Source organism: Podarcis filfolensis, assembly GCF_964270895.1.
Source record: "Podarcis filfolensis genome assembly, chromosome: 14".
NCBI classification, from domain to species: domain Eukaryota; kingdom Metazoa; phylum Chordata; class Lepidosauria; order Squamata; family Lacertidae; genus Podarcis; species Podarcis filfolensis.
The window spans coordinates 51,847,674-51,873,693 of NC_139616.1; the positions used below are offsets into that span (position 1 = coordinate 51,847,674).

Below are 26,020 nucleotides of genomic sequence, written 5' to 3' on the forward strand. Positions count from 1 at the left end.
ACCCTTTGGGTTCGGTCAGTCAGCCAGTTACAAATCCACTGAGTGGTAGCATAGTCAAGACCGCATTTTACCAGCTTCTTTACAAGAATATCAAGGGGGCACCTTGTCAAATGCCTTGCTGAAATCAAGGTAGGCTACATCCACTGCGTTCCCTTCATCTACCAGGCTTGTAATTCTGTCAAAAAACGAGATCAGGTTCGTCTGACATGACTTATTTTTCAGAAATCCATGCTGACTATTGGTGATCACAGCATTCCTTTCTAGGTGCTCACAGACTGTTTGCTTAATGATCTGCTCCAGAATCTTCCCTGGTATTGATGTCAGACTGACTGGGCGGTAATTATTTGGGTCCTCTCTTTTCCCCTTTTTGAAAATAGGGACAACATTTGCCCTCCTCCAGTCTGCCGGGACTTCGCCTGTTCTCCAGGAATTCTCAAAGATGACTGCCAGTGGTTCTGAGATCACATCTGCCAGTTCTTTTAATACATATATGCTTCTTGAGTCTGAACTGGCGGTGATTAACCAGGAATGAGAGAATTTGGGGCCACAGCGGATGGCTTGATAAAGATTTTAACTCCTGCGGGAAAAGGCAAATTCCATGCTAGGGATCATTAGGAAAGGAACTGAAAATAAAACCTCAGGAATCACCGTGCGGTTAAACAAACCTCTGGTGGGGCCGCAGTCGGAGCCCTGTGCGCAGTTCTGGATGCGTCCCTTGAAAGGGATGTTGTAGAGTTGGAAAAGGCTCAGAAAAGAGAAACAAAAGTGATCAACTCCCTGATAAAGAAAGGTCTCAACCTTTGGGGCTTTTTAGAGAAAAGGCAAGTAAGAGGCATGGCGGGGGGTGCAACCAATTGTGCATGGAATGGAGAGTGAGAAATTCTTCTTCCTCATCATACTAGAACTCTGAGCATTGGAAGATGCGCAGCAGACAAGAGGAAGTACTATTTTTACGCATAACTCTGGGATTCTGTTCCACAAGCAGCCATGATGGCCACCAACTGGGATGGCCTGAAAAGAGGTCTAGCCAAACTCACAGTCAAGGGGGCTTTCGAAATCTCCTAGCTGCCCTGCCCATCATGCCCCCTTAATGTCAAGTCGCTGGGAGTCACGGGGGTCCTGCTTTCAGGGTTCCCTTTGGGGCAGCTGCCACTTTGCCACCATGAAAAGAGCACATAGGCCTAGAAAGGCCATTGGCCCACTGTTCCTGCAGGGCTCTTCATGCAGCTAGGAGAGCAGGATCAAAGCTTTTGAGAAAGGCACAAACGGCCCGTGCAGGAAGGGGCAATGGCCAGCTACCCGAGTCCCTCTCTCAAGGATGTGCCAATGGCTGCTCTTGCCCAATTCTGGTCCTTGCTGTGGGGGCCCACCCCCTCTCCCCAGGAGACTGCCGATTTGGGGAGATCCAGGGCCAGGAATCTCTGGGTGGGCTTCTCCTTCGGGGAATGGGAGCGGGCACATGAAGCAAAAAGCTCCCTGGGTCCTTTGGTGCCCCTGAGTGTCCTCCACCACTCCCCACTTTGGGGAAAGCTGAAACAAAGGGCTCTTTCTCTTTCTCTCCCAGTGATGACCCCCCCTCACACCCTTACCATAGGGAGGCAGGAGGACCTTCTGGGGTTGACTGGGCACCTTGCCCAAATCCAGGATGGCTTGGCACCGTCTCAAGTGGGAAGGATGGCAGCATCACCCAGGGAAGGGGCTTTCCTAATCACTGGGCAAAGCCCAGCTGATCTGTGTGGGAGGGAGGCGCACGCCCTCTCCCCAGCCACCTGTCTGTGGAGGAAGACGCCCAGAGCAGCAGCTGGCTCTGACCTCCAAGCTGCCACCTGGGCTGTCCCCAAGGCTGGCCAAGGGCTGGAGGACACAGCCAGCTTGCTGACTCCCTGTGTTGTGTCGCTTGCCTGCCTTCACCATGGCATCTCCCACTGGGCAGCTGACCAGACCTCCTTAGCCCCAGCCAGGTGGCTGCGCTGGGCTTTCCAGGCTTGAGCAGAATTGGTCCCATGGGGCCCATGCCAGGGCCTTGGCAGCACCAGCCGGGTGGCCCCTGGGGCCTCCAGGTCCCTTGCCTGGCACCCGTCTCTTTGCTGCTAGGTACTTGGAAGCACTTTGGGCACAGGCCATGCCACAGCGAACTCAGATTCCCCTGGGAAATTTAAGTGGTGGGCAATGGCTGAGGTTGTGCCAGCACAGTGCCGTGCAACACGCCCAGCTGCCCCGTCAGCCGACTCCAAGCTCTGCTTTCTGCAAGGGGCTCGTCTCTGCTACAGAGCTCCCTGTGGGTTTTATACTAATTAAAAGTGGGGGGAGGGACAGGAGGCCGGTGCTTGGCCCCCACCCCCTGCCTTGCAGAAGGGTGCCACCCCATCAAAATGCTATCAGTGCTATCTGTCCCAGCACATGGCAAGTGCATAACTAATAGAGCAAAGTGGTGGTGGTTGTATCCTGTACTTATACCCTGCCCTTTCATTAAAAGCAGCCACTTCCCTAAAGCCTTTCAGATCAAGGTCTTCACCTGCTGACAGAAGGACAACAAGGAGAGAGCCAGTCTGGCTTCTTTAGGCAGGGAGTTCCAAAGTTGTCTAGGAGCAGCTGCCGCCCAGAAAGCCGTCTCCTGCGTCCCCATCAAGCGTGTCAGTGAGGGTGGGGCGACCAAGAGAAGGGCCTCCCCCAAAGAGCTTAAAACCTCCAGCTTTCTACCCGCCCGGAGAGAATGGAAATGATGGAGCCCCCCCACCCCCTGCGCGTCACAAAAAAGGCCGTTCAGGAACGGGGCCTGACCAAAACAGAGGTGGAATTTAACATTGTCAGCAGGCAGCTTCAGATACCTTTTTCTATTGATACAAATCTGACAATTGCTAAGTGCTTTGCTGCAGCCTTTTCCCTTGTGGCAGGGAGTCCCGCAGTTCAGTTTCTCTCAAGCTAAGTGGCCTTTTCGGCAGAACTTGCGGATGCAGAAGCTCCAGGTGGGAAAGGCTAATTTTATAGTTGCCCCTCCCATCTCTTCTCTTCCACCAGTTTTTTATGTTTCCTTATCTTCCATAATGTCTTCTCCTGTCACGAGTCATTCAAACTTTCTCTTCTCCCCACCCTGCAGTTGCCCCTCTTTCCCACCCCTCCTCCCTTGGCATCGACATCCTCTTCCTCCTCCAGCTGCTTCCCTCTCTTATTCTCCTTCCTTTCTTATTTAAAATGTTGAATCTCTCCAGTTGCCTCCAGCACCTCCTCAGGCCTCAAAGGAAGGACACTCCCTTCACCCGCCACCTTCCATCCACACGTGGGAGTTCCTGGCTTGAATCCCATCTGAATGAACAACAACAATTGATTGTATTATAATAAATGAAGCCCAGAAGCAGTTATTGTTTAGGGCTTCTTATGCCATAGCCAGAACCACCTCTATGGGCAGTGGCATAACTTGGGCAGGGCCATGGGGCACTTGCCCCGGGAGCAAAATTCAGGGGTGCAAAATTTCAAAAGAAAACATAAAAGACAGTAGTAGAGCGTTCTCCCCCTCACAAACCAATCTTCCAATGTTTGTTTGGGTGGACTGAGGGGCAGATCTGGGTGATGCCTTGTTGCTAGGGCACCCTCTGCATGGGCTTTAGAAAGAGTCTCACTCCGGACCAATTCCCCGTCCTGCTCTCTGCCATGCTTGAAGCTCACAGGGCACCATGGCTGCCACTCGGGGAGGTGGCTGAGCTACTGCCCCTTTGTTCCAGCCTATCAGTGGGTGGTGCCCTGGGCCCTGGCAACCCATGCTATGCCACTGTGTATAGGAGAGGCTGCTGGGGGCAAAGCACCCACCTAGGGCTTTCCACAGCTCCTTGGAAGCTAAGGAGGAAACAGGGTTGTGCTTTTCTGCCAGCTTTCTCCCTGATGTTTCAGCGCTCCTTAGAGAGCCCCGGGGCAGGGGTGTCTGACCTTGCCAATCCACCATTTTCAGGGCAAGGAGTCTTATCTCCCTTGCCTCCCAGGACAATGCCCTGTGCACATTGATAAGACCCTCCAAATATGCCCCCTGGAGGTCCTCCTCTGTGTGTGGGCACAGGAACTAGGCAACACCCCCACCCCCATGGCCAAAAAGGATCCCTGGCAGAAGATGCTCAGGAGATGATGATGATAATGCTATAAACTGCCCGCTGCAACTGCCTCTGTGCCATCGCGAGGGATTGAAGGAGGACCCCTCCATCTGCAAGGGGACTTCATTGGTGGCCCTCAAAAGATGACGCCTGAGTACAGCTGCCTCACCCCAGCAGCTGTATGGGGAGATTGCTCAGCATGAAGCTCCTCCGATCTCCCTCCAGAGATTGAGTGCTCCCGGCCCCTTGCCTGGCTCTTAGGCAGAGGAAGTGTTCTGCCTGGGTTTATTTATGTTTGGCTTTTTGGTCCAAAGACCTCTGGGATGGCAAATGGTGTATCAATGAAAAATAAAGTGCAACGAATCAATCAAAGCAAAAGTCCCAAAATACCCTCCAATCGATCCATGCAGTTCCCCAGCCTTCCCCGGGCAGAGAGCCAGGGGGCCAACTGACCCCTTCTCCAGTCTCTCGCTCAGGAACAAGCCCTTCCACAACCAATTGCCCATGCAGAAGAAAGGGTGGGTGGATTCCACGGGCCATTTTACATCTGCTTTAAGAAAACAGAGTTCATTAGCGTTTAAAAAACAATAAAACGGTCCACTTTCTTCTCAGTGGGCTTCCCTCTCTGCTTGCTCCTTTTTTGCAAGAGTATTCTCATTTATTCTGTGCAGTCCTGACACCCTTGCTCTATTGCCTTTTGTTATTACATTTGTACCATCATCGTTAGCTGCCTGCAGCACCATTTGGGTAGAATCTGAGAGCAGCAAAAAGAGGACATGGAACAAACGGCTTCCTGAGCCGCCTGCCTCATCTCATGTGCACCTGGGCCTTTTTCTTTTCTTTCCCCCAAAGATCTTTACTGAAACTTAACATATATACATAATAACCAAAATTCCCAATGATTCCCTCACATAAAATATCTAAATTACAACAGCTGCATAATTATACACTTAATTATAAAACCCACCCCCACCCTCTACTTCCCTCCACAGCAATTCAACTTCTTTATGTTTCTTTCTACCTTTCCCCCCTTGCATTCTATAATAAATTATTTTTGTTAAATTCTCGTTTTTTCCTTCTTTCTTTACCGGTTTTGTTATTGCTTACATTTTTTTATTCTAAGCCTATTAGCATGTCATTTTTAGAACAATATTTTGGCATATAATCTTCGAAATACTTCCTCTCCATTCTTAACTTTTGATTAGATGGATATCTTATAATTGAAGTTAATTTTGTCAATTCTATATACTCACTTAATTTACAAATCCACTCTTCCTTTGTTGGTGTGTCCTGAGATTTCCATTTAGCGGCAATCACTACCCTGGCAGCTGTTGTTGTTTTTTTCATATGTGGTATGTCTTTGCCCACCAACCCTCGGGATTTTTTATCACGTTTTTTTTTTTTTTAGCATTTTCTTAAGCTCCCCAAAACTTCTTTATTTCCTTGCAATCCCACCACATATGAATTATCGTTCCAGGTTCTTTGTTACATTTCCAACAAAGGTTGGATTTTAATTTATAAATTTTGGCAAATAATTAATTTATAAATTTTGCCAAAATATACTTGGGCCTTTCTGCCATGCAGGGTGTTATGTACTGAGTTGAATAGGATCCAAACTGCAGCAGTCTGATTGGTCCTAGAACAATAGGATCCAAAAGGCAGCAGTCTGATTGGTCCTAGAACAATAGGATTCAGAATGCAGCAGTCTGATTGGTCCTAGAACAATGCAGCAGTATGATTGGTTGGCAGGAACCACCCAATCATGCTCCAGATAGAAGTGAATCCACAACCTGATTGGCTTACAGTAGAATTCCGGAATTAGCCAATCATGTGCAGCCCATTGTGTAAATAATGTATATAAAGCAGATACTTTGAGGGGACATTCATTCATTCCTCCTCACCACTATGAGCTGAATAAAGAGCATGAAATCACTTTGCGACTCTGAGTATATTTCACAGACTCAGGCTATCCCGCTTAATCCCTGCGACAACCCTGGGAGGTCGGGCCAGGCTGGCCCAGAATCGCCCAGTGAGCTTCATGCTTGAGTCCGTGGAGTTGGACTGATCCGGAGGGAGGGATGTGCGTGGCCGTCCTCATCCTCCGTGCATGATGATGATACTGTTATTTGTACCCGCCCATCTGACTCGGTGGCCCTGCCACTCTGGGCGGCTTCCAACAGATAGAAAAACATAATAAAACACCAACCCTTAAAAAACAAAACTTCCTTACATCTGGAATTACCAGATGCTCCCCCTTGCCTGCTTTGGGAGGCTGCAGTGCACATTTCGGGCCACTAGGGGGAAGCCAAGGCTCCTGCTCGCCTCCCTTGGCAAATTTTTCGCAATTGGTCAGTTAAGTATTTCTGTTTCTTTTGCACGCATCCTGGCCGATGTGGGAGATCGAGAGGGAGATGGCCTCGCCCAAGAGCGAGCTGGAAAGTGGCAGGTGGAGAACGTGGCCTCCTTTGCGCCCCTAGGCACGTCCTCCATCCCTCGTGCCTCCGGGCGAGAGAGGCGGACGGGCTGCTCGCTCTCCCCCCCCCCCCAGTGATGTGCCCAGCCAAGGGGGTTGCATGGGGCCATGCAGTTGGCTCCCCCCCCAACTGGAGGGTTTGCCTGTGCTGCCCCCTCAGTAGCAGGGGCTTTTAGCTGCGCCCCCCTCTCTCAACCCGGTCGAAAGGGCAGCCCTCCATCCTCTGGCCACAATCCCACCTGCAGGCAGTCGTTCTGGTGGTGAAAAGGCCAAGAAACTGCGAGCCCCTCGAGAAGAGTCCCTCGCTCTGCGGGTCGTGCAAGAGCCACGCGTTTCCCGGCGCGGACGCCCCACGCAGCCGCTCAGCCCCCGAGAACCAGAGCCCCGCCCCTTCATCCGCATAGCCCCGCCCACGCCGTTCCTTGGTCACATTGGAGTGTGACGGAATGTTTGGGGAACGGATCCCTCCACCTGTGTTCAATGCCAGGCACCTGGAGAACTTTTCTGAAGTGGGTGTCCTAACTGCAGAGGCAGCGTTGTCCCAGTTAGGAACCAAGATGGGGAGAACATCTGGCCATCTTAGGATCATAGAATTGTAAAGCCGGAAGGGACCCTAAGAGTTTTATACTCTTTATTCACGTTTTATACTGTATCTTAAGCTGGTTTTTGCTGCTTCAATTAAGTGTTTTAAATTTGTTGTTAGCCGCCCTGAGCCCGGTTTTCTGAACCGGGAAGGGCGGGGTATAAATAAAAAAATATTATTATTTATTAATTAATCAGAGTCATCTCGTCCCACCCCCTGCAATGCAGCAATCTCCACTAAAGCATCCATGGCAGGTGACCATCCAACCTCTGCTTAAACACCTCCCAGGAAGGAGAGGCCCCCACCTCTTGAAGCCATGGGTTCGAGTCCTGCCCTCCAGAGGAGAAGAAAACAAGCTTGCTCCTTCTTGCATGTGAGAAGCAGCCTTTCGGATGTTTGAAGGCGACTCTCGCCTTGCAGCGGGAGGCTGAAGGGGCAAGTGCAGTCTCCTGTCTCTGCCGCTTTGTGGGCAACTGAGCAGGCTCTTGCACTGATCCAGCCCTTCTCGGCAGGCGTGCAGCTTCCTCCAGCACCTTGCGCCCTCACTGCAGCAGCTGCGAGCTCCGCAAGGGCAGCCGAGGGACCGGCTCCCTCGTGGCAGTTGCACCAGCGCCTCCGCGAGAGTTGGGCTGGCTGGCCCAGGCCTTGGCAGAGGGCAGCAGGAGCCCCGCGGGCCTGTCCCTTCCTTCTTCCCCTCTCGGCGCTGATCCCTGCACAAAAGCATCCCTGGCAGCGGGCGGAGCAGCCGAGAGGGCAGGCGGTCCGTGGCGGTGGCTCTCCACGCAGGGAACTCTTAACCAGGCAGCCAAGCAGGATTTTGTTGATGGTAGCAAGAGAAATAGTCGGGAGCCGGTGGGATCATCTCCTCCCAAGTAAACTGAACCACAGGGAAGTCGGAAAGCCAGTCGGAAAGACTCAGAGCGCAGAGACTGGGGTGGGGGAAAGAACAATCAATCCTGCCCAAGGAGTTATTATTTTATTGGGCACCAGGTCCTGTCGCCTGGTGGATGGAGGGCGTTGCTTCGAGGGTGCTGCTGCGGCTGCTTCTTTGCATAAAGCGGGGCTGCAGGGCGGAGGCAAGCAAGCCTGACTAGACAATTCCCCTCGGCTCTCTCTCTCTCTCTTCCTTGCAGCTGGGGTCAGGCAGCTCCTGCGCGTCAGCTGCAGAGCAGGAAACTGAAACCAACAAGACGAGAGCGCAAAGGCAGCGCCTGGCGTGGCAGCCGCCTTCTGCCCGCCTGGTTGGGAGAGTTTGGGCAGGAGACTCGAGGCTGCAGCCGCAGAAGGGGCAGCGCCCCGTGGCACCTTCGAGGCCACAAAAGGGGAGAGCTTTCAGGTGCCACAAAACTCTGCGCAGAAAGAGCCGCAGCTGGAGCTCAGAAGGACCGCTCCTGTGGCTCCGCTCGGCCTGCGCGCACCTCCTCCCCTCCAGCAGCCTCCTGTGCCCTTCTTGCGACACAGACTGTCATCCACATCCGATTTCTTCGGTGGCTTTTGGAAACCGCCTCCTCCTCCAACGGCTCTGGGGGACGGCAAGACAAGAAACGGAAGGGGGGGGGCCTCGAGAAGCTAAGCAAGTCAAGTCACAGCAAGAAGCAGCAGGAACGGACCCCTGTCTCTCTAGGCTGCCCAGCTTTCTTCTCTTAAATATTTGGACGCTGCCTCTCTAGACCAGGCCCGCCCGAGGGGGTGAACTGTTGAAAAGACGCACACAAGACACACTGCAATACAGTATTATGACAAGACAGAAGTACTGTTTTGGGGGGACGGGGTGAGCAGGTGTGGGGGACTCCCTGGTCCTGAATCGGGTAGCTGTACCCCTGAAGGACCAGGTGCGCAGCCTGGGGGTCATTTTGGACTCACTGCTGTCCATGGAGGCGCAGGTCAGTTCTGTGTCCAGGGCAGCTGTCTCCCAGCTCCATCTGGTACGCAGGATGAGACCCTCCCTGCCCGCAGACTGTCTCACCTGAGTGGTGCATGTTCTAGTTATCTCTTGCTTGGACTACTGCAATGCGCTCTACGTGGGGCTACCTTTGAAGGTGACCCAGAAACTACAACTAATCCAGAATGCGGCAGCTAGACTGGTGACTGGGAGCGGCCGCTGAGACCACATAACACAGGTCCTGAAAGACCTACATTGGCTCCCAGTATGTTTCTGAGCACAATTCAAAGTGTTGGTGCTGACCTTGAAAGCCCTAAATGGCCCAGTATACCTGAAGGAGCGTCTCCATCCCCATCGTTCTGCCCAGACACTGAGGTCCAGCTCTGAGGGCCTTCTGGTGGTTCCCTCCCTGTGAGAAGCCAAGTTACAGGGAACCAGGCAGAGGGCCTTCTCGGTGCTGGCACCTGCCCTGTGGAATGCCCTTCCATCAGATGTCAAGGAAATCAACAACTATCTGAATGTTAGAAGACTTCTGAAGGCAGCCCTGTTTAGGGAAGCTTTTAATGTTTAATTTTATTGTGTTTTAATGTTCTGTTGGAAGCCGTCCAGAGTGGCTGGGGAAACCCAGTCAGATGGGCGGGGTAGAAATAATAGACAATGACGATGATGATGGAATACTCACATTCAAAAGATATGCAAAAGCAGCAGCACATTCAAATGCAATAATTCAACCAGTGAAATCGACAAAATTGCAGCATGACTAACTAGAACCAATAAAATCCATTCAAAACTGGCAAGTTTTGGAGGCTGCTTTGAATACTGGAGCTCAGTGGGCTTCCCTAAGGAAGGAGTTCTGTAAGGGAGGTGCCACTAGTGAGAAGGCACCGCCTCCTGCCCATCAACCAAACTAACCTTAAAGGCAGCCAATGAGCAACCTCCAATTGGTCCTTCAAGTGACGTGGTCACAAGCTGGTTAAAGGACAAAACCAGCACATTGAACTGGAAACACATACATCCCCAGCACAGAACTGCTTCAGCACTGGTGTTATCTGCTCTGATCATCTGACCCTCAGTCAGCGCAGAAACAGCAACATTCCACACCACTGGCATTTCCAGATCATTTCTATTTTATTTATTAGACTGACATACCACCCTTCATCCTAAGATCTAAAGGCAGGTCACAAGATAAAAATACAAAGTAAAAGCACAAATAAAAAGTTAAAACAAAAGCAACAAAGCAATACCCCCCCTTCCACAAACACATTTAAAAGCCTGTAGAATATCAATCAGCCAGAAGCCTGGTTGAAGAGGAATGTTTCTGCCTGTCACCTAAATGAAGACGCCAGGCAAGCCTTCCTGGGGAGAGCATTCCACAGACGGGGAGCCACTGCAGAAAAGGCCCTGTTCTCATGTTGCCACCTTCTGGCTCTTTTGTGGAGGAGACACATAAAGGGCCTCAGAGGATGATCTCAGGGTCCGGATTGGCTTATGTGGGGAGAGGCGGTTCTTGAGGTATAATGATCCTGAGCGATTTTCAAAGGCAGCCGCACACAGAACGCGTTGCAGCTGTCTAGCCTGGGTAGAACCAATGCATGCACGGCTGAGAGCAGGCCTCCTTCCTCCTGAGGGAGCTGGGAGCTGGCACACCAGGCCACACCGGGAAAAGGAACCAACGGGCACCTCCCCTCTGCCACCCTTCTCTCCTGCGGGCTGAAGGGGAGAGGGGCAAAATGAAGAGAGCCGGGCACAGCAGCTGAGAGGGGGCAAGAGGGGCACCTGCAGCCTTGGCGCAGAGGCTTTCGAGGTGTGGCTGCTGCCCCTGGTCACTGGCCAGAGCATGGGGAGAGTCCCTCCCTCTCCCTTCACCCTGCGGCAGCGGCTTGGGCCTGGACCAAGAGGGGTGGCGGAATGCGGGGCCTTGAGAGTTCCCTGGCAGTTGGAGCCACGTCCGTTGCGGAACAGAAGAAGGGGGGACCCCAAGTGCTTCTGCTGCCCTGGGGTCAGCGGTCTCAGGGCCACAGCAGGGGGGAGAACCAGCCCCAGCTATGCAGGAGAGTTCTCAGCAGAGAGCGGCTGCAGCAGTAGAAGTGAACCAGTCTCCAGGCTTGGCGGAAGCTGGCTCTTCCTTGGCACTGGCTTGTTTTGGGGACGGGGCGTTGGCAGACAAGCTCAGTTAGACCCTCAGAGCTGGTTGGGGAAGTCCCTTGCCAAGGTGAGTGAGTGGCCAGGGCGGAGTGGAGCGTGGCTGCCTGCCATCTGGGAGAGGGGGGCGGGAGTAGCTCACGGCTACCACCACTGCTGAGTTCTCTCCCCAGTAGGGTTAAAAGGGTGCTGGAAGGACCAGACCAGCAAGAGGCAAATGATGTGCTTGTCGTCTGGGGAGCAGACATTTGTCACCCCACCCCAAAAGGCCCCAAAGGTCCTATCCTGCTCTGGGTTGCTGCTGCTGCTGCTCTGTTGAAACCCTCCCCCCACAAAACGCAAGAGGATGTAAGGCAGAAAATACCACTTCTCCAAAATCTGCTGCTCAGAACCAGGGGTCCCTGGCACTGCCCCTCCAGCGGGCGAGTTCCTGCCTGCCTCTTCCCCAGGCAGGGTAGTGTGTGCCTGTGCATTTATGGTGGCAGGAAGGAGAGGGTCACTGCTCAGAACCACTTCCCCCCCACCTGGTGCGGATGGGAATTCTGGGCCAGAACATCCTAAGAGCACCAAGCTGGGGGAGGCCGAGTTAGAAAAGGTTGTCCTCCCAGAAGACAAGTTGTTGGTCAGATAAAGGATGCTCTGGCACCCGGGCGCTAAAGGAGAATAGTTGGGCTGGGCTCTAAGTGCATAGGAGCCGACCCGCTCCCCAAGAACAACTCCGTCTTGCAGACCCAGCCTGGCTGCAGGGGGCCACCAACACTCTTCTGCTCAGGCCCTGCACAGACCAAGGAGACTTGAACCAGGCCTCTGGCCTGCCCTTCCGGTGGCCCCCAAGGGCCTCAGTGGGGAGAGGGGCCTTGACCTGCTGCCAGGGGGGGAGGGGTGAAATGGCACACACACCTGCACAGCACAGGCTCCTCCCCACCCTCTTGAAAGTAGAAGGTGCACCAGCTGCAAAGGGGGCAGGGAACCAGTCAGCTAAGATGAGGAGGCAGCTGGAGAAGAGCTGGTGAGGAAAGGGCCGGCCCAACCGTTAGGGAGAGGGGGAAGTCCATCTCAGGATGTGGGCTTTGCGTGTCCTGGAGGGGCTGCAAGTTGCTGGGGACTCCTAATGTATTATTATTGTATTTTTACCCCACTTGTGGGATTTTTTGCCCCTTGGCTCTTCAGAAACCATACTGGACTCAGCTTAATTTTGCAAATGTGCTAGCAGTCTTTTTGCTGCACCACTAGTTAACCTTGAGTCATCCGTGTCACCCACAGGAGAAATTATCTTCCTTGCCTCATTTTAAGGCTTTTATTGCCAGCATGGATGTAGGGCCTTTGTAAATTTAGGGCCTCAGAGCGGGCATGATGTTAATATCAGTAATAAATAAACATCCCTGCATTCCAACTGCAGTTGGCACGAAAGCCACAATTAAATGCCCCAGGTCCCGGCTGGGCAGAGGGTGCCTGTCCCTGCTGGCCCCGATCAGGAGGATTTGCCTGCCGTGTGTGCTGTGCAGAGCCTGGTCCAGAAAGGCCAGGCCAGAGGTTCCCCAGAAGAGCCTCTGCCAGTGCCAGGATCTTCCTCTGGGCAAGACTGAGCGAGCAAAGAAGCCCTTTTCCTCCAGGAAAGGCTGCTGCGATGGAGCCTCGCGGCGCGCCTCTCCCGCGCTCTCCCTTCCCTTTGCAACCAGCGCGCAGATGGGAAGCTCCTCGGGGCAGAGCCCGCGCTTGGCGGGGGGGGGGGTCCGAGCCGGCGGCGAGTGCCGCCCGAAGGCCACGCGGGTGGCTTCCCCTCGGAAGTTGGGGGGTGGCCCCTCGGGGGCCGCCCGGCCCGCCCGCCCGCCCGTGCGCTCCTGCTGGGCTGCTCGGTGCCAAGCCGTCAGCTGATGGGCCGCATCACCCCGTAGTGGCGCAGGCAGCCGCGGGCCGGGCGGGCGGCGGGGCGGGCGGGCGCGGGGCCAGGCGAGGCGCGGGGTTGGCGGCGGGGGCGGCGGGCGGGGCGCGCGCGGGCCGGGGCGGGCGGGGGGCGGCGGCGGGGCGCGGGGGCCGCGGCAAATAGTCCTTTGTTTACATGGGCCGGTGGCTGGCGGAGGCGGCGCCGGCGGGGAGGGAGCGCTGCGCTCGCACCAGCTGTTTCCCGCCTTGAGGAGACGCGCACAGAGGAGCCGGAGCCGCACGCAGGAGCGAGCCAGCCAGCAGGAGCAGCGGCGCCGCCGGGCGGGGACGGACACGCACACGCCGCCGCCGCCGCCGCCGCCCCCGCGCCCCCCCCCCCGCAGCCTGCCCGGCCCCGATCCCCGCGGGCGCTGCTCCCTCCCTCCCTCCCTCCCTCCGCCTGCCGCGCGCCCGGCCGGGCATGGAGTACTTCATGGTGCCCGCGCCGAAGGTGCCGTCGCTGCAGCACTTCAGGAAATCCGAGAAGGAGGTGATCGGCGGGCTGTGCAGGTGGGTGTGCGCCCCGCCGAGGCCGGGAAACGGGGGGCCGCGCAGGGCCGGGCCGGGGGGGGGAGAGCGGCACCGAGCGACGGGCCGGCCGAGCGAGGGAGCCTGCGCTGCCCGGGACCCCCGTGCGCTCCGGGCCGGGGCTGCGCGGGGAGGGCGGCGGGGTCTCCCTCTCCCTCGGGACGCGCCCGGTCGCCCCCCGGAGCGGCGGGAGGGCCGCTGGCGGGAGCACGTGGGTCTGTTTGCAGGCAGAGCGGGCGCCCCGGCCATGCTGCCGCCGCCGCCGCTGCCGACCTGCTGCGCTGGCTGCGCCCGCCTGGCTGCGCGCCCGGCCCCGGCGAGGGAGCGCGGCGGCGAGGGGCTGCCGGGCCGGGAGGGCGAGCGGGCGGGCGGGCGCGGCGAGGGCGAGGGCGAAGGCGTGCAGCTGGGCGGGCGAGGGAGGGAGGAGGGCACAAGGCAGCCATGCCGCCGCGGCGGCTCCCTCGCCTGCCCCTCGCCTCCCTCGCCGCCCGCCCAGGCGGCCCGCCGGCCTCCCCCCTGGGCGGGGGGCTTTCGGGGCCGGGCGGCCGCTCCGTCGGGGCTCCCCGGGGCGCTGGTGCCGCCGCCCGGCCGCGTGGGGACTCCGGCGGCGGCGGCCGGGCCTAGCCTGGCGGTGACTGTGCAGCCTCCGAAGGGGCGGGCCTTTCCGCCGCGGGCTGCCGGGACATGTAGTGCTGCGCTCGGCCGGGCCACGCCGCCCCTCGCCGCCGCCGCCGCCGCTCCGCACAAAGGCGCCCGGGCGCTCCGGGCCAGCCGCGCACGTGGCTGGGGCTGCGGAGGCCGCGCGGGGAAGGCCTGGCCTGCTGCTTTGCAGGGCCGCGTCTTCCGCGTGGGGCCGCCGCGCTCCTCGCCCGGCCAGCCGCCTTTGTGCCCGGGGCAGCGGGGAGGGAAGGGAGCCGAGCGGCTGCAGCCAGACAAAGGGAGCCCGGGACCCTCGCCGCGCTCCTGCCCTTGGACGGGAGGGCTCCGGCGGGGACGCGGGACCCCCTGCCTGTGGAGGAGGGGGCTGCTCGGTGGGGCAGCCCCGCTTCCCGCTGGTACCCCGGCGAGCTCGGCTGAGCTCCTGCGGCCAGAGCGCGGGGCAGGGCGGGCTGGGCGGGGCAGAGGGTCCGGCGCTGCTGGGGGGGGGGGTGATTCCGCTCCACATTTTGGCCCTGGTCGCTGCCCGTCTGACCGGCCCCCCAGACTCTTTTCCCGCCACATACACCTGGCTTACCTGCCCCCCCCCGCCTTTTATGCATTGGCAAACGGTGGCTTTCAGGTGCCAGCTGGAGCCCAGGGACCGCGGGATTTGAACCCATCACAAATGGTGGTGGTGGGATTCCTCTGCGCGTCCAGCTGGCCTCCCGCGACCCCTCCAGTTGCACATTCCTCCTCTGGGTTCTCTTAGCGCCAGCAGAGAGCACTTCTGCCTGGTCCAAGATCTCAGTCCGGAGACAGAGGAGAGTTTTTCTAAAGAGTTGGAGGAGGTCTAAAAGGCCAGCGCCTTGCGGGATGGACTGAAGTCAAACAGATGTTCAGGCTCTTGGCCCTGTGCTGGGAACCTGCTTGACCAAAGGCCCTTGAAGGCTGGCTCCTTCAATTGATATCTGCAGTCTACACACAATGCACAAAGCAAGGAATAAAGCAATTGTGTAAAAAGCACCCCCAGTTTGTCTCTAGCCTATCTCTCCTCCTTGGTTGGATCTTGCTGCCTGCCAAACCGGGAGCTCACCCCCCACCCCCGCCTGGTGAGGGTCTTGTGCTGGGAGACAGTCCTGCAGCTGTGAGTTGACTTTGTATTGAATAGTTGGGCATATTAAAAAACTTTTCTGTCTTAACTCTTTGGTATGCCCCAAAGTGATTTTTTGTTTATTTAAAAAAGTCATTGCTGCATATTAGTTGGCCAGAGGCCCAGCACATCCCTGGATCAGCTCTCCATTCAGGGGAGATAATGCATCGCTTGTTGGCTGCAGCCAGACAGGTCGCATCCTTTTCCTCCTCCCAGCTACCTGCGGGTCCCTCTAGGCAATGGTTCTGAGGCTTTGGGGCAGCTTGTGCCATTCAGGTTGGAGTTTGCCTGCCAGCCTGAGCCCTGTAAGGTGAGAACCTGCCTGCCTGGGACCGGATGGGTCCCCATCTCTCCATGGGAGCACTCGAGTTCCCAGGCTGCAGGGATCTGCTTTAGAGGCCAGTGCGGTGTTAACGTTTCATTTAAAGGCATTAAAAGAAAACGAGCCCCTGCTCATTTCTCAGGACAGGACCCAACCGGGCATTTCAGTCAAACTGTGTGTTATTTGGGCAGGCGGGCAGGCAGGCGGGATCTCACTCCGTGCCAAATCAGACCCTTTGTCCTCTTTGCAATGGTGTGTCCTGACTTCCCCCATCCCTGGCTGTTGGCTGTGCTGACCAGAGCGGGCAGGAGCTTTAGCCCTACACCCTCTGGGCAGCCACGGCATCCCCCAGCCCTGGGGCCCGATGGCGGGCAGCCATTCTCCAGGGGTGCAGGGCCACAGAGGGACTGAGCCTCCCTTAAAGCTGCTCGTCTCCCCCGCAGCCTGGCCAACATCCCGCTGACCCCAGAGACGCAAAGGGACCAGGAGCGGCGGATACGCAGGGAGATCGCCAACAGCAATGAGCGGCGCCGCATGCAAAGCATCAACGCAGGGTTCCAGTCGCTGAAGACCCTCATCCCACACACGGATGGGGAGAAGCTCAGCAAGGTAAGGGTCAGGCGCACCAAGCCCTCTCTTCATCGGGGCTGCCTGCTAGTCCTTGCTGGAGACTTCTGTGCTGTGCCAAGTATGACCCCCCCTCCAAAAAAAATTTGCTGGTGATTGTGGCAGCGGACAGGGGTTGGGATAGGGAGCAGCTGGGCTTGGTATTTTCTGTGTACCAGAGGCAAGGAGCTTGGCTGGAGGCTCCTGTCTCCTAGGATTCCACTTGAGTTTAACCTTAGTACAGTCATACCTCGGGTTACAGACGCTTCAGGTTGCACGTTTTCGGGTTACGGATGCACTGAAACCCAGAAGTACCGGAATGGGTTACTTCCAGGTTTTGGCGCATGCGCAGAAGCACTAAATTGCACTTTGCGCAGAAGCGCCAAATAGCAACCCACAAGTGCGCAGCTGCGGGTTGCACACGTGCCTCCCGCACAGATCACGTTCACAACCTGAGCGCCCACTGTACTAAATCTAGCTGCCGCGCGATAAGAGGAGAGGTCCTCTTAGGAGCAGGATTTGGTTAGAAACTGGAAGCAGAGAGGAGGAATCAATGGGCAGTTCTCCCAATGGAGAGAGGTAGAAAGTGGAGTCCCCCAAGGATTGGTATGGGGACTTCTTAATTTGTTCATAAACAATCTTGTGCTTGATGTGAGCATTGAGGTCGCCGAGTCTGCCAATGGCACTAAATTGTTGAGAGTGGTTGAACCAGGAAGAGAAGAGCTTTGAAAAGAGCGAATGGGTGGTAAAATCACAAATGCAGTTCAGTGTACAATGGACACTCGGGTTGTGGACACGATCCGTGTGGGATGCACGTTTGCAACCCACGTCTGTGCACGCGTGGGTTGCGATTCGGCGCTTATGCGCAAAGCGCAATTTAGCACTTCTGCGCATGCGTGACTGCCGAAACCCGGAAGTAACCCGTTCCAGTACTTCCAGGTTTCGGCAGTCCGCAACCTGAAAAAACGCAACCTGAAGCGGTTGTAACCCGAGGTATGACTGTATAAACAAAGGTAAAGTGATGCACGTTTGGGCAAAAAAAAATAATCTTAATTTCACATAGATGCTCCTGGGGTCTGAACTGATGGTTGTGGCAGCTGGCTCAAAGATGATGTGGACCCAGTGATCTGCAGCTGTAAAAAGGCAAATTCCATGCTAGGGATCTTTAGGAAAGGAATAGAAAACAAAACTGCCACTACCATAATGCCATCATTCAAATGATGGGGCCGCATTTGGAATACTGTGTACAATGCAGGCCAGCTCTCCTCAAAGGGGATATTGTAGAGTTGGAAAAGGTTCAAAAAAGGGCCGCCGATATCATCAAGGGGATGGCGAGAGTCCCCTGTGCGGAAAGGTCCGAACACTGTCTTTTTAAAGCCCACCTCCAGGTCAGCCAGTCACCAGCTCTCAGCCTGAGCTTCCTCACGGAGCTGTTATGAGGATAAAATTGGGGTGGAGGGAGAAGAGACCCTCTGTGCTTCCTTTTCTGCTCCTTGGAGCAAAGGCAGGAGGAGAACCAGCACCCCCCCAGAGAGACACTCGGGAGTCACCCCAGGGAGCCCAAGGCTGGGACGCTCAGGACGGGCAAAAGGAAGGAGGACTTTTTCACGCAGCGCAGTGAAACTGTGGAATTCGCTGTACCGCTTAATATATTAAAATCATATCTAAGCAGCATACCAAAAACTGAAGCAGCAGCAGACAACTTAAAATATTACAGAAAGCACACAGCTACATGTTCTCTTAATACTGTTATTAACATGGATAAATCAATATCAGTTCATTCTCCTTCTGGCACGCCCTCAGGGTGCTCACCCAACTCTCAGCTCACCCACAAAAGTCTCACAGTGAGAAGAGTTCCTGGAAACAGCGAGCTTTGCCCTCGTCTCTCACTCCAGGCTTGATTTTTATGGGCAGCTCAAGGTGGCTGGTCCTTCCTCAGGCTGCGTCCCGTTCAGCTGCCCTCTCTTCACCTGGGTCCAGCAGGTCGGTTGAGCTTCCCAGGGGGTCCAGGGGCTGGGGAAAGGGCCCCACTCCACTCACAGCTCTTTCTTCACCCTCTGTCCTCTCCTCCTGCTCCAGCTGCTTAGGAGAAGGAGCAGCACAGTTTGCTTTCCCAGCTGACCTGAAGGAGGGCACAAGGGGACCATGTCTCTGGCCAGCTCTCTCTGCCTGTGCCCCCCAACCCCCCCATTCTTAGGTGGTCTGCCTGCTTGTGGAAGAGCTGCATCTTCGTCTTCTCTGTGGGGACCCAGTTTAGTCTGGTCCTCCCCTTGAGCTGGAAAAGGGCTTGTTTGGGACCAGGGCTCTAGGTTGGGTGACTGCCAGGTGTTCTACGTGGGGCTGCCTCTGGAGATTGATTGTAAGCTTCAGCTGGTGCAGAATTCGGCGGCCAGGTTGCTCACTGGAGCACGGCGGTTTGAGCATCTTACACCAATCCTGGCCCAACTGCACTGACTGCCAATTAATTTCGGCGTCCAATTCCAAGTGCTGGTTTTGACCTAGAAATCCTTCAACGGCTCAGGACTGCAATACCTCAAGAACTGCCTCTTTCCATGTGAACCTACCTAGACCCTGAGATCATCTTCTGAGATCATCTTCTTGGCATGCCTCCTCCACAGGAGGTCCGTAGGGTGGCAACATAAGAAGAGGGCCTTTTCTGTGGTGGCTCCACATTTGTGGAATGCTTTCCTCAGAGAGGTTCGCCTGGTGCCTTCATCATATGCCTTTAGGTGCCAGACCAATGTGTTTGTGGGAGGAGGGTATAAATGTTTTAACTATTTATTTTGCACTTCTGTTTGGCATTTTGATGGTGATGATGATGATGATGATGATAATACATGCTGGGTTTTATGGTTGACTCTGCACCCCCCCCCCACCTTCCAATTGCCCCTCCCCAGGCAGCGATTCTCCAGCAGACAGCAGAGTACATCTTCTCTTTGGAACAGGAGAAGACACGTTTGCTGCAGCAGAACGCCCAGCTCAAGAGGTTCATCCAGGTATCTGCTGAGGCTGCTCCCTCGTGGGTGTGTGTGTGTGTGCGTGGGTGTGTGAGAGAGAGTGCACTCATAACACTCCAGACTTGGGGGGGGTCTCCTCTATGCATAGAGGGTGGGGGGCCTCTGCATGTGCTCCTTTTCTCCCTGGAGCTGCCACAAGCCTGTGGCTTGCTTTGCGTGGCTGAGCCGTGCCCTCTTGGTCGCCGCTTGGCTGCATTAGAGGAGGAAGTGGAGGGCAGGCCTTCTCTCTCTCCCCGGCCTCCCCGTCCCTGATGCTCACGCTGCATCTGCTTGGCCAGGAGTTCAGCGGCTCCTCCCCGAAGCGGCGGAGGGCGGAGGACAAAGACGAGGGCATCGGGTCCCCAGACATCTGGGAGGACGAGAAGGCCGAGGACCTCCGCCGGGAGATGATTGAGCTGCGCCAACAGCTGGACAAGGAGCGCTCCGTCCGCCTGATGCTGGAGGAGCAGGTGAGAGGATGGGGGCATCGCCTGGGCCGTGGGGTCTCCGTGGGCTTGGCTGGGAGGGGAGATTGCTTGGACCACTTCCCTGGCCCCACAGCTCAGGAGGAGAAACCTTCCGGGGCCGCATCCTTCAGGGTGCTGTCAAACCAGTGAAGGCCCCAGAATGTTTCTGGAGGAACAGAGAGGGCAAAGAGTAGCAGGGTTTGGCCAAGGAATTTGGTTCCCCATGCAAATGGGGTGCAGAACAGGATATGCCCATTGTGCACCCGACTGGCACACTGAGTGCCTGGCCCTCTCTGTGGCCTTTGTGGGGTGCTGCCGTGCCCTCCCAGCCCATGACAGGGCCTTCTTCTCCTGGTCCCCCGGCAGGTGCGCTCCTTAGAGGCCCACATGTACCCCGAGAAGCTGAAGGTGATTGCGCAGCAGGTTCAGCTCCAGCAGCAGCAGCAGGAACAGGTGAGGCTCCTGCGCCAGGAGACACCTGAGCACCAGCAGCAGGGCCGCCCCCAGGTGAGTGCGCGGCTTGCCTCCCACTCAGCCCCCTTGGGATGCAGCTGGGGGTGCCAGCGTTCTTGCCTCAGCCCCCCAGGGTCCCCCGGGAGACTCGTGGGGGCTAAAATCCAAGGGAGTTGGATGGCGCCTCCCGAAGGAGGGCTCAGCATTCACCTGGGGGCCTGGTGGGCCTGGCTGCTGCAGCAATGCTTCCTTCCCCCCGGGGAGGGTCCTTGCACACCTGGGCAGGCAGGCGTCTCGGGGGCTCCATCCCCGGCAAGCCACTGCCGCTCGGCCAGGTTCCATGCATCCGTAGCTGTGGAATGTTTGGCAAGAGGCTTTCCCTTGCAGCTCCGGCTGGAATTGGGGGGCAGGGGTCGTGCGGGAACTGCCCTCCCCTCCGTGGCACAGCCCCACCCCCTGCTGGCCTGGCTGCCGCTTCTGCAGTGCTTCTGTGGTGCTAGGAAATCTCAGCTGCCTTTTGCAGCTCTTGATGGTGGGGCGAAACCACATGGCGGGAGAAGGGTCTGGTGCTCACATTCTGCTCATGAGCTTCCCCAAATGGGCGCCTGGGCAGCTGCTGTCAAAACAGGACCCTAGGTGGGCCAATGGCCTGATGCAATATGCCCTTCTTACCGTCTCATGCCCTGTTTCCTGCCCACCTGGGTTGCCCACATCTTCTTGGAGGTGACAGGGGGGCCTTGCTGTCCCCAGGTCCTTCCTGGAGGACGGGGGGGCAGCACAGGATATGCCCATTGTGCACCCGACTGGCACACTGAGTGCCTGTACTGTCTCTGGGCTTCCCCTGCAGGGAGAGGCCTGAAGCCATGTAGTCATTCTCCCACCTTTCACTTCCACCCCGGGGTCTGCCTCTTCCAAGCCCTTGCTCCACAAGTTCAAGCAGCAGGGGGAGCCCTGTGGGTCGGAAGGGGCACAGCGCAGGTCACCTGCCTGCAACAAACCCCAGCCCATGCTACTGCCTTTGTTCTTGGGGGGGGGGTTCTGGGAGGCCAAGGCTGCAGCCTCCGCTCTCCCCTCCAGACGTGGCCATGTGGGGCCTGAGTCCCCCTGGACAAAGGGAGACCCCCCCCCACCCCCCATCAGGAGCCAGGAGTGGCTCATGGCTGCCTCTCTAGGCCAGAGCCAACTCCCTGCCCCAAGGTCTTATCTGCTCCAGGCTCAGCCATTCTGCCTCTGACTGCAGGACCTTCTTAGAGGTGGCCCCTGGTGACACGGCCGGTCTCTTTTTCTCTCCCCCCGCAGCTCTTGTCGGCACACGGCCCCCCAGCCCCCACCCACCACCCGACTGTGATCGTGCCTGCGCCGCTGCCACCCTCTCACCACGTCACTGTGGTAACCATGGGCCCGTCCTCCGTGATCAACACTATCTCCACATCCAGGCAGAATCTGGATACCATCGTTCAGGTGAGACGGGGAGACCCGCGTCCATGGGGGGGGGGCAGGGGAGCGCTGGATTTGGACGCAGGAGGTCCCAGGTTCAGATCCCCAGCGGCATCCCCAGGAAGGGCAGGGAGAGATCCCCTGGGCCCGTGGGGATGGGCCAGTGGCCTAGCTGGGCATTGGGCTGCAGAAGCGCTGCATGGCTCGAGTGAGTGAGCCAAGCCATATCCTGGAGACAACAGCCAATCACTCCAGGTGCTGAGGGTTCCCTCTGACTTTGAGGTGTCCTGCACCTGCCCTGGAAGACAGAAGCCCCCACAAATGCTCCACATTTTGCACCCGTGTCCTGTTTCCCTGGACGAGTGTTGTTAGTTGCTGTGTGACAAAACCCCCATAAAAATAATTTATAATAATAATTCATTATTTCTACCCAGCCCTCCCACCTTTTCCTCAGCACCAAGCGAGGAAAGAGATGCTGGATCCTTCTAGAGCAGTTGGGGGGGGCTCAGGGGGGCAGCCCTCCATAGAGAACCTCTAAGCCTGGGGGGAGATGGAGGTGTCTCATCCGTGTGCAATTTTGGGTGTGGTTTGTCTGCTATTTTTGAGACGCACTCCTGTTAGAAAATGCCGCAGCGTCTCCTGGCTCCTTTTTCGTAGCAGAAAGCTTCTGTGGAAGTGGCCTGAGGTCCGCAAAATCTTAGACCCCCACAGCGCTTTGAGGTTTTGCTGCTCGGCGGGCTCTCCTGGCGATCCCTTTGGGGTCAGGGGAAGGGAGAAGAGGGGGGAAGCTCCCCTTCCCTGGGGCTGAATCCCCAGAAACGGAATCCAGGACCTTCTGCATGCAAAGCAGGTGCTCTAGCCACTGAGCCTTCCTTGACGCTGCTTGGTGCCGTTTAGTCCCAGCTTCGATCCTCAGCCCCTGAGCGGAAAGGATTTGTGGGCGGCCGCTGTTGGCAGACGCGGACCTGATTCTGACCAGTCCCAGGAAGCTCAAAGGCTCTGGGGTACGAAGGGGTTGGGGAAGGCCCCTCTGCAACCCCCCCACCTGGGTCTGAGACCTTGCAGGGCCCCTGATCTGGTTAGACCCCGCAGGGCCCTCCGGCTGCCGGTGGACATAGCCAAGGACTCTTCCCGGGCGCTCTCTGATCTTTGCAAATTAATTTTTTATGGATTTTCAGTAAACATACATACATTCATAAATTACACATATATAGGTTACGTATTTAACTTAGGCTCTATCATGCCTCTGAGTTCCCTCCATTTCTTTGGTAAGTATCAAATAAAGTTCTAATGTCACGTACTTTATATATCATATTATCAGCTACACGCTGTAAGAGTTATTCCAACCCTACCAATGTCTTCAAAGATTTACAATTGTTTCTTATATACATCAAATATTTACTTCAATTTTCTTGAAACTTCTGCTCGTCCTGATCTCTTAATTTTCCTGATAGTCTGGCCAGTTCTGCGTAGTCCATCATTTTAACCCGCCAGTCCATTATATTCGGTATTATGTCTGTTTTCCAATTCTGAGCTAACGTATTTCTGGCTGCTGTCGTGGCATATAGAAAGAGGTTTTTATCTTTTTTTTTTTTCAATTTCCTTTCCAATCAATCCCAGTAGAAAAGCTTCAGGTCTTTTTGGGAAAGTGTATTTAAAGATTTTTTTAAGTTCGTTATAGATTAATTCCCAAAAGCCCTTCACTTTACTACAGGTCCACCACATATGGTAGAGGTCACCCTCCACCTCTCCACACTTCCAACATTTCTTATTTTTTGTTCTATACATCCTTGCTAGCTTTATCGGCGTTAGATGCCATCTGCCGGGCACTCTCTTAGGCAGCTCCTGGGAGCTTCTTTTCCGCGGACAGAGTCTTGGGTGTGTGTTGGGGGGATTCAGGGGGCCAGCTTGCTGTCTCACACTGGTGTCCCCCCAAAAAAAACCAGGCAATCCAGCACATCGAGGGGACACAGGAGAAGCGGCTGCTGGACGAGGAGGAGGAGGAAGAGGAGGAGGAGCGCCGTCGTGCCGTCATTGTGACCCCTGCGCGGACCGGCCTGGAGCCCTCCAACTCGGACACGGCCTCCGACTCCGAGGCGGACGACAGCGACTCCATGGAGCACAGCAAGGCCGAGATGCCCTGACCCCCACCTGGCCGCGGGGGGGCGGGCAGGCGGGCAGGGTGTGGGTGAGGGGACTTCGGAGAAACTTGCGCTGAATTTTTTTACAAAATACCATGGAATTCGGGTCTCTTTTATGACCTTTCGATACTGTAAACGGGAGCGTTAGAACCTGCAGGGGCCGAATCCTTGCCCTCTTCAAAGCCAACGGGGAGGGGGCAGCAGCACAGGGGTTTTCAGAGTGCCTGGCCTGCGTGCGACCGTGTGGGCCAGATCGGAGCCCCAAATACTCAGGGGGCAACGTTCATATAAATTGCCTGCAGCCACGCAGAGTGGTGGGTGCCCCCCATCTCCCGGCACCCTCCTAGGCCCTGCTGGGTTGCCTTGCCTCCCCAGTCGTCTCCCCCCCCCCCAAATCTCTGCGATAGACTTCTCTGGGCCTCCTGTTTCCTCCCTGCTAGTTGGCCTTGCAAGGGCCCCTCAAGGACTGCCTCCTCACGAGCTCTGCCCGGGGCTCGGTTCCTTGGCATCACCCCCAGGGGAGGCAAAAGGACCCAGGGGGCGACGGAAGGTCTGCCCATAGCAGGGCCGGTGCCCACGCTGCCACCCCGGGGGCCCCTGCCTGCTGTCCCCTCCTGCATCACGGGACGGCAGGCTTCCCTCCGCTCTCAGGGGGCCAGTTCAGGTTTTTGGCCTTAGCTGCAGTCTGGGTGGGGGGTGTCCCTTTTCAAAGATGGCGCCGTTTCTGGGGTGGGCCGCAGCCTTCCACGTTGGCCACTTTTGGCTCCCCACCCCCACCCCCCGTGGCTTCTTTCCTCCTTTTTTTCGAAGCACTTAATCTGTTCCGTGGGTCCGACTGGGTCATGAGGGCGTGCGTGTTCTGTGATCGTTGCTTTTTTTTGCGTCCTTCCCCGTCCCCCCCCCAGCTCCCCCCAATTTGGCTAGAGGCCTAGGCCAGTGTTGTTTAGGGCTGTTGGTATTTGGTAGGTTCCTCCCCAGCCGCAGCTGTTCCTCAGTTCTTTCATTTTTTTATATGGTTTTTCTGTTTTGTTTTTGTTCTTTTTTTCTCTTTTTTTACAGTTTTCGGGTCTTCGTGTTCATTGAGATGCTATTATATTTTGTTAAGAAAGTGGGGAAAATGAGGCTTGTGCCTTTGTAAAGAAACAAAATAAAGTTTGTACTTTGTTTTTTAGATGCCTTTGTCTGGGGTGTTGGTCTTTGGGGTGCGGACTTGGGGGCTGCATCTTCTCCTCTAATTATTACAGTCATACCTCAGGTTAAAGTTGCTTCAGGTTGAGCGTTTTCAGGTTACGCTCAGCTGTGACCCGGAAGTAATGGAATATGTTACTTCCAGGTTTCGCCACTCGCGCATGCTCAGACGCTCAAAATGACGTCATGTGCAGAAGCGGCGAATTGCGACCCGCAGATGCGGGTTGCGTTCTGCTCTGGATGCGAATGGGGCTCTGGAACGGATCCTGTTCGCATCCAGAGGTACCACTGTATTAGAATTTATTACCCACCTTTTCCCCTAAGGCCTCAGGACAGGATTACAGCAAATTACTACTACTACTACTACAGTGATACCTCAGGTTACATACGCTTCAGATTACAGACTCCGCTAACCCAGAAATAGTGCTTCAGCTTAAGAACTTTGCTTCAGGATGAGAACAGAAATTGTGCTCTGGCGGCGCAGCGGCAGCAGGAGGCCCCATTAGCTAAAGTGGTGCTTCAGGTTTAGAACAGTTTCAGGTTAAGAACGGACCTCCGGAATGAATTAAGTTCTTAACCCAAGGTACCACTACTACCTTTGCCCTGATAGGGATTCAAGGTGGCTTACAGATAAAAATAAGAACCACTAAAACATAGAAAAAAACCAATAAAATAAAATAAAAAGATAGAATTATATGCAGTGGTACCTCGCCAGTGTGGTGTAGTGGTTAAGAGCAGTGGACTCGTAATCTGGTGAACCGGGTTCGCGTCTCCGCTCCTCCACCTGCAGCTGCTGGGTGACCTTGGGCCAGTCACACTTCTTTGAAGTCTCTTAGCCCCACTCACCTCACAGAGTGTTTGTTGTGGGGGAGGAAGGGAAAGGAGAATGTTAGCTGCTTGGAGACTCCCTAGGGTATCGATAAAGCGGGATATCAAATCCAAACTACTCCTCTTCTTCATCATCTTCTTCCCGGTTTTCAAACGTAATCCATTCCGGAAGACCATTTGACT

General features: G+C 55.9%; 1 protein-coding gene across 4 annotated transcripts; it reads left to right on the forward strand.

The window, feature by feature from the left end:
• The first annotated feature begins 10,973 nt into the window (after positions 1-10,973).
• On the forward strand, positions 10,974-24,992 carry TFAP4 (transcription factor AP-4). Of its 4 annotated transcripts, none has more exons than XM_083585854.1 (7): positions 10,974-11,229; positions 16,165-16,330; positions 19,225-19,323; positions 19,623-19,793; positions 20,157-20,297; positions 21,543-21,704; positions 23,627-24,992. In XM_083585854.1, exons 2-7 carry the CDS (start codon positions 16,256-16,258, stop codon positions 23,822-23,824), a joined length of 846 nt encoding a protein of 281 aa, XP_083441980.1. In that variant the 5' UTR covers positions 10,974-11,229; positions 16,165-16,255; the 3' UTR covers positions 23,825-24,992. The 4 variants fall into 4 exon arrangements, with proteins under 4 accessions (XP_083441980.1, XP_083441977.1, XP_083441978.1 ...); XM_083585851.1 differs by lacking the exon at positions 10,974-11,229 and adding an exon at positions 13,198-13,592; XM_083585852.1 differs by lacking the exon at positions 10,974-11,229 and adding an exon at positions 13,446-13,592 and having other exon boundaries at positions 20,157-20,243.
• The last annotated feature ends 1,028 nt before the right edge of the window (positions 24,993-26,020 follow it).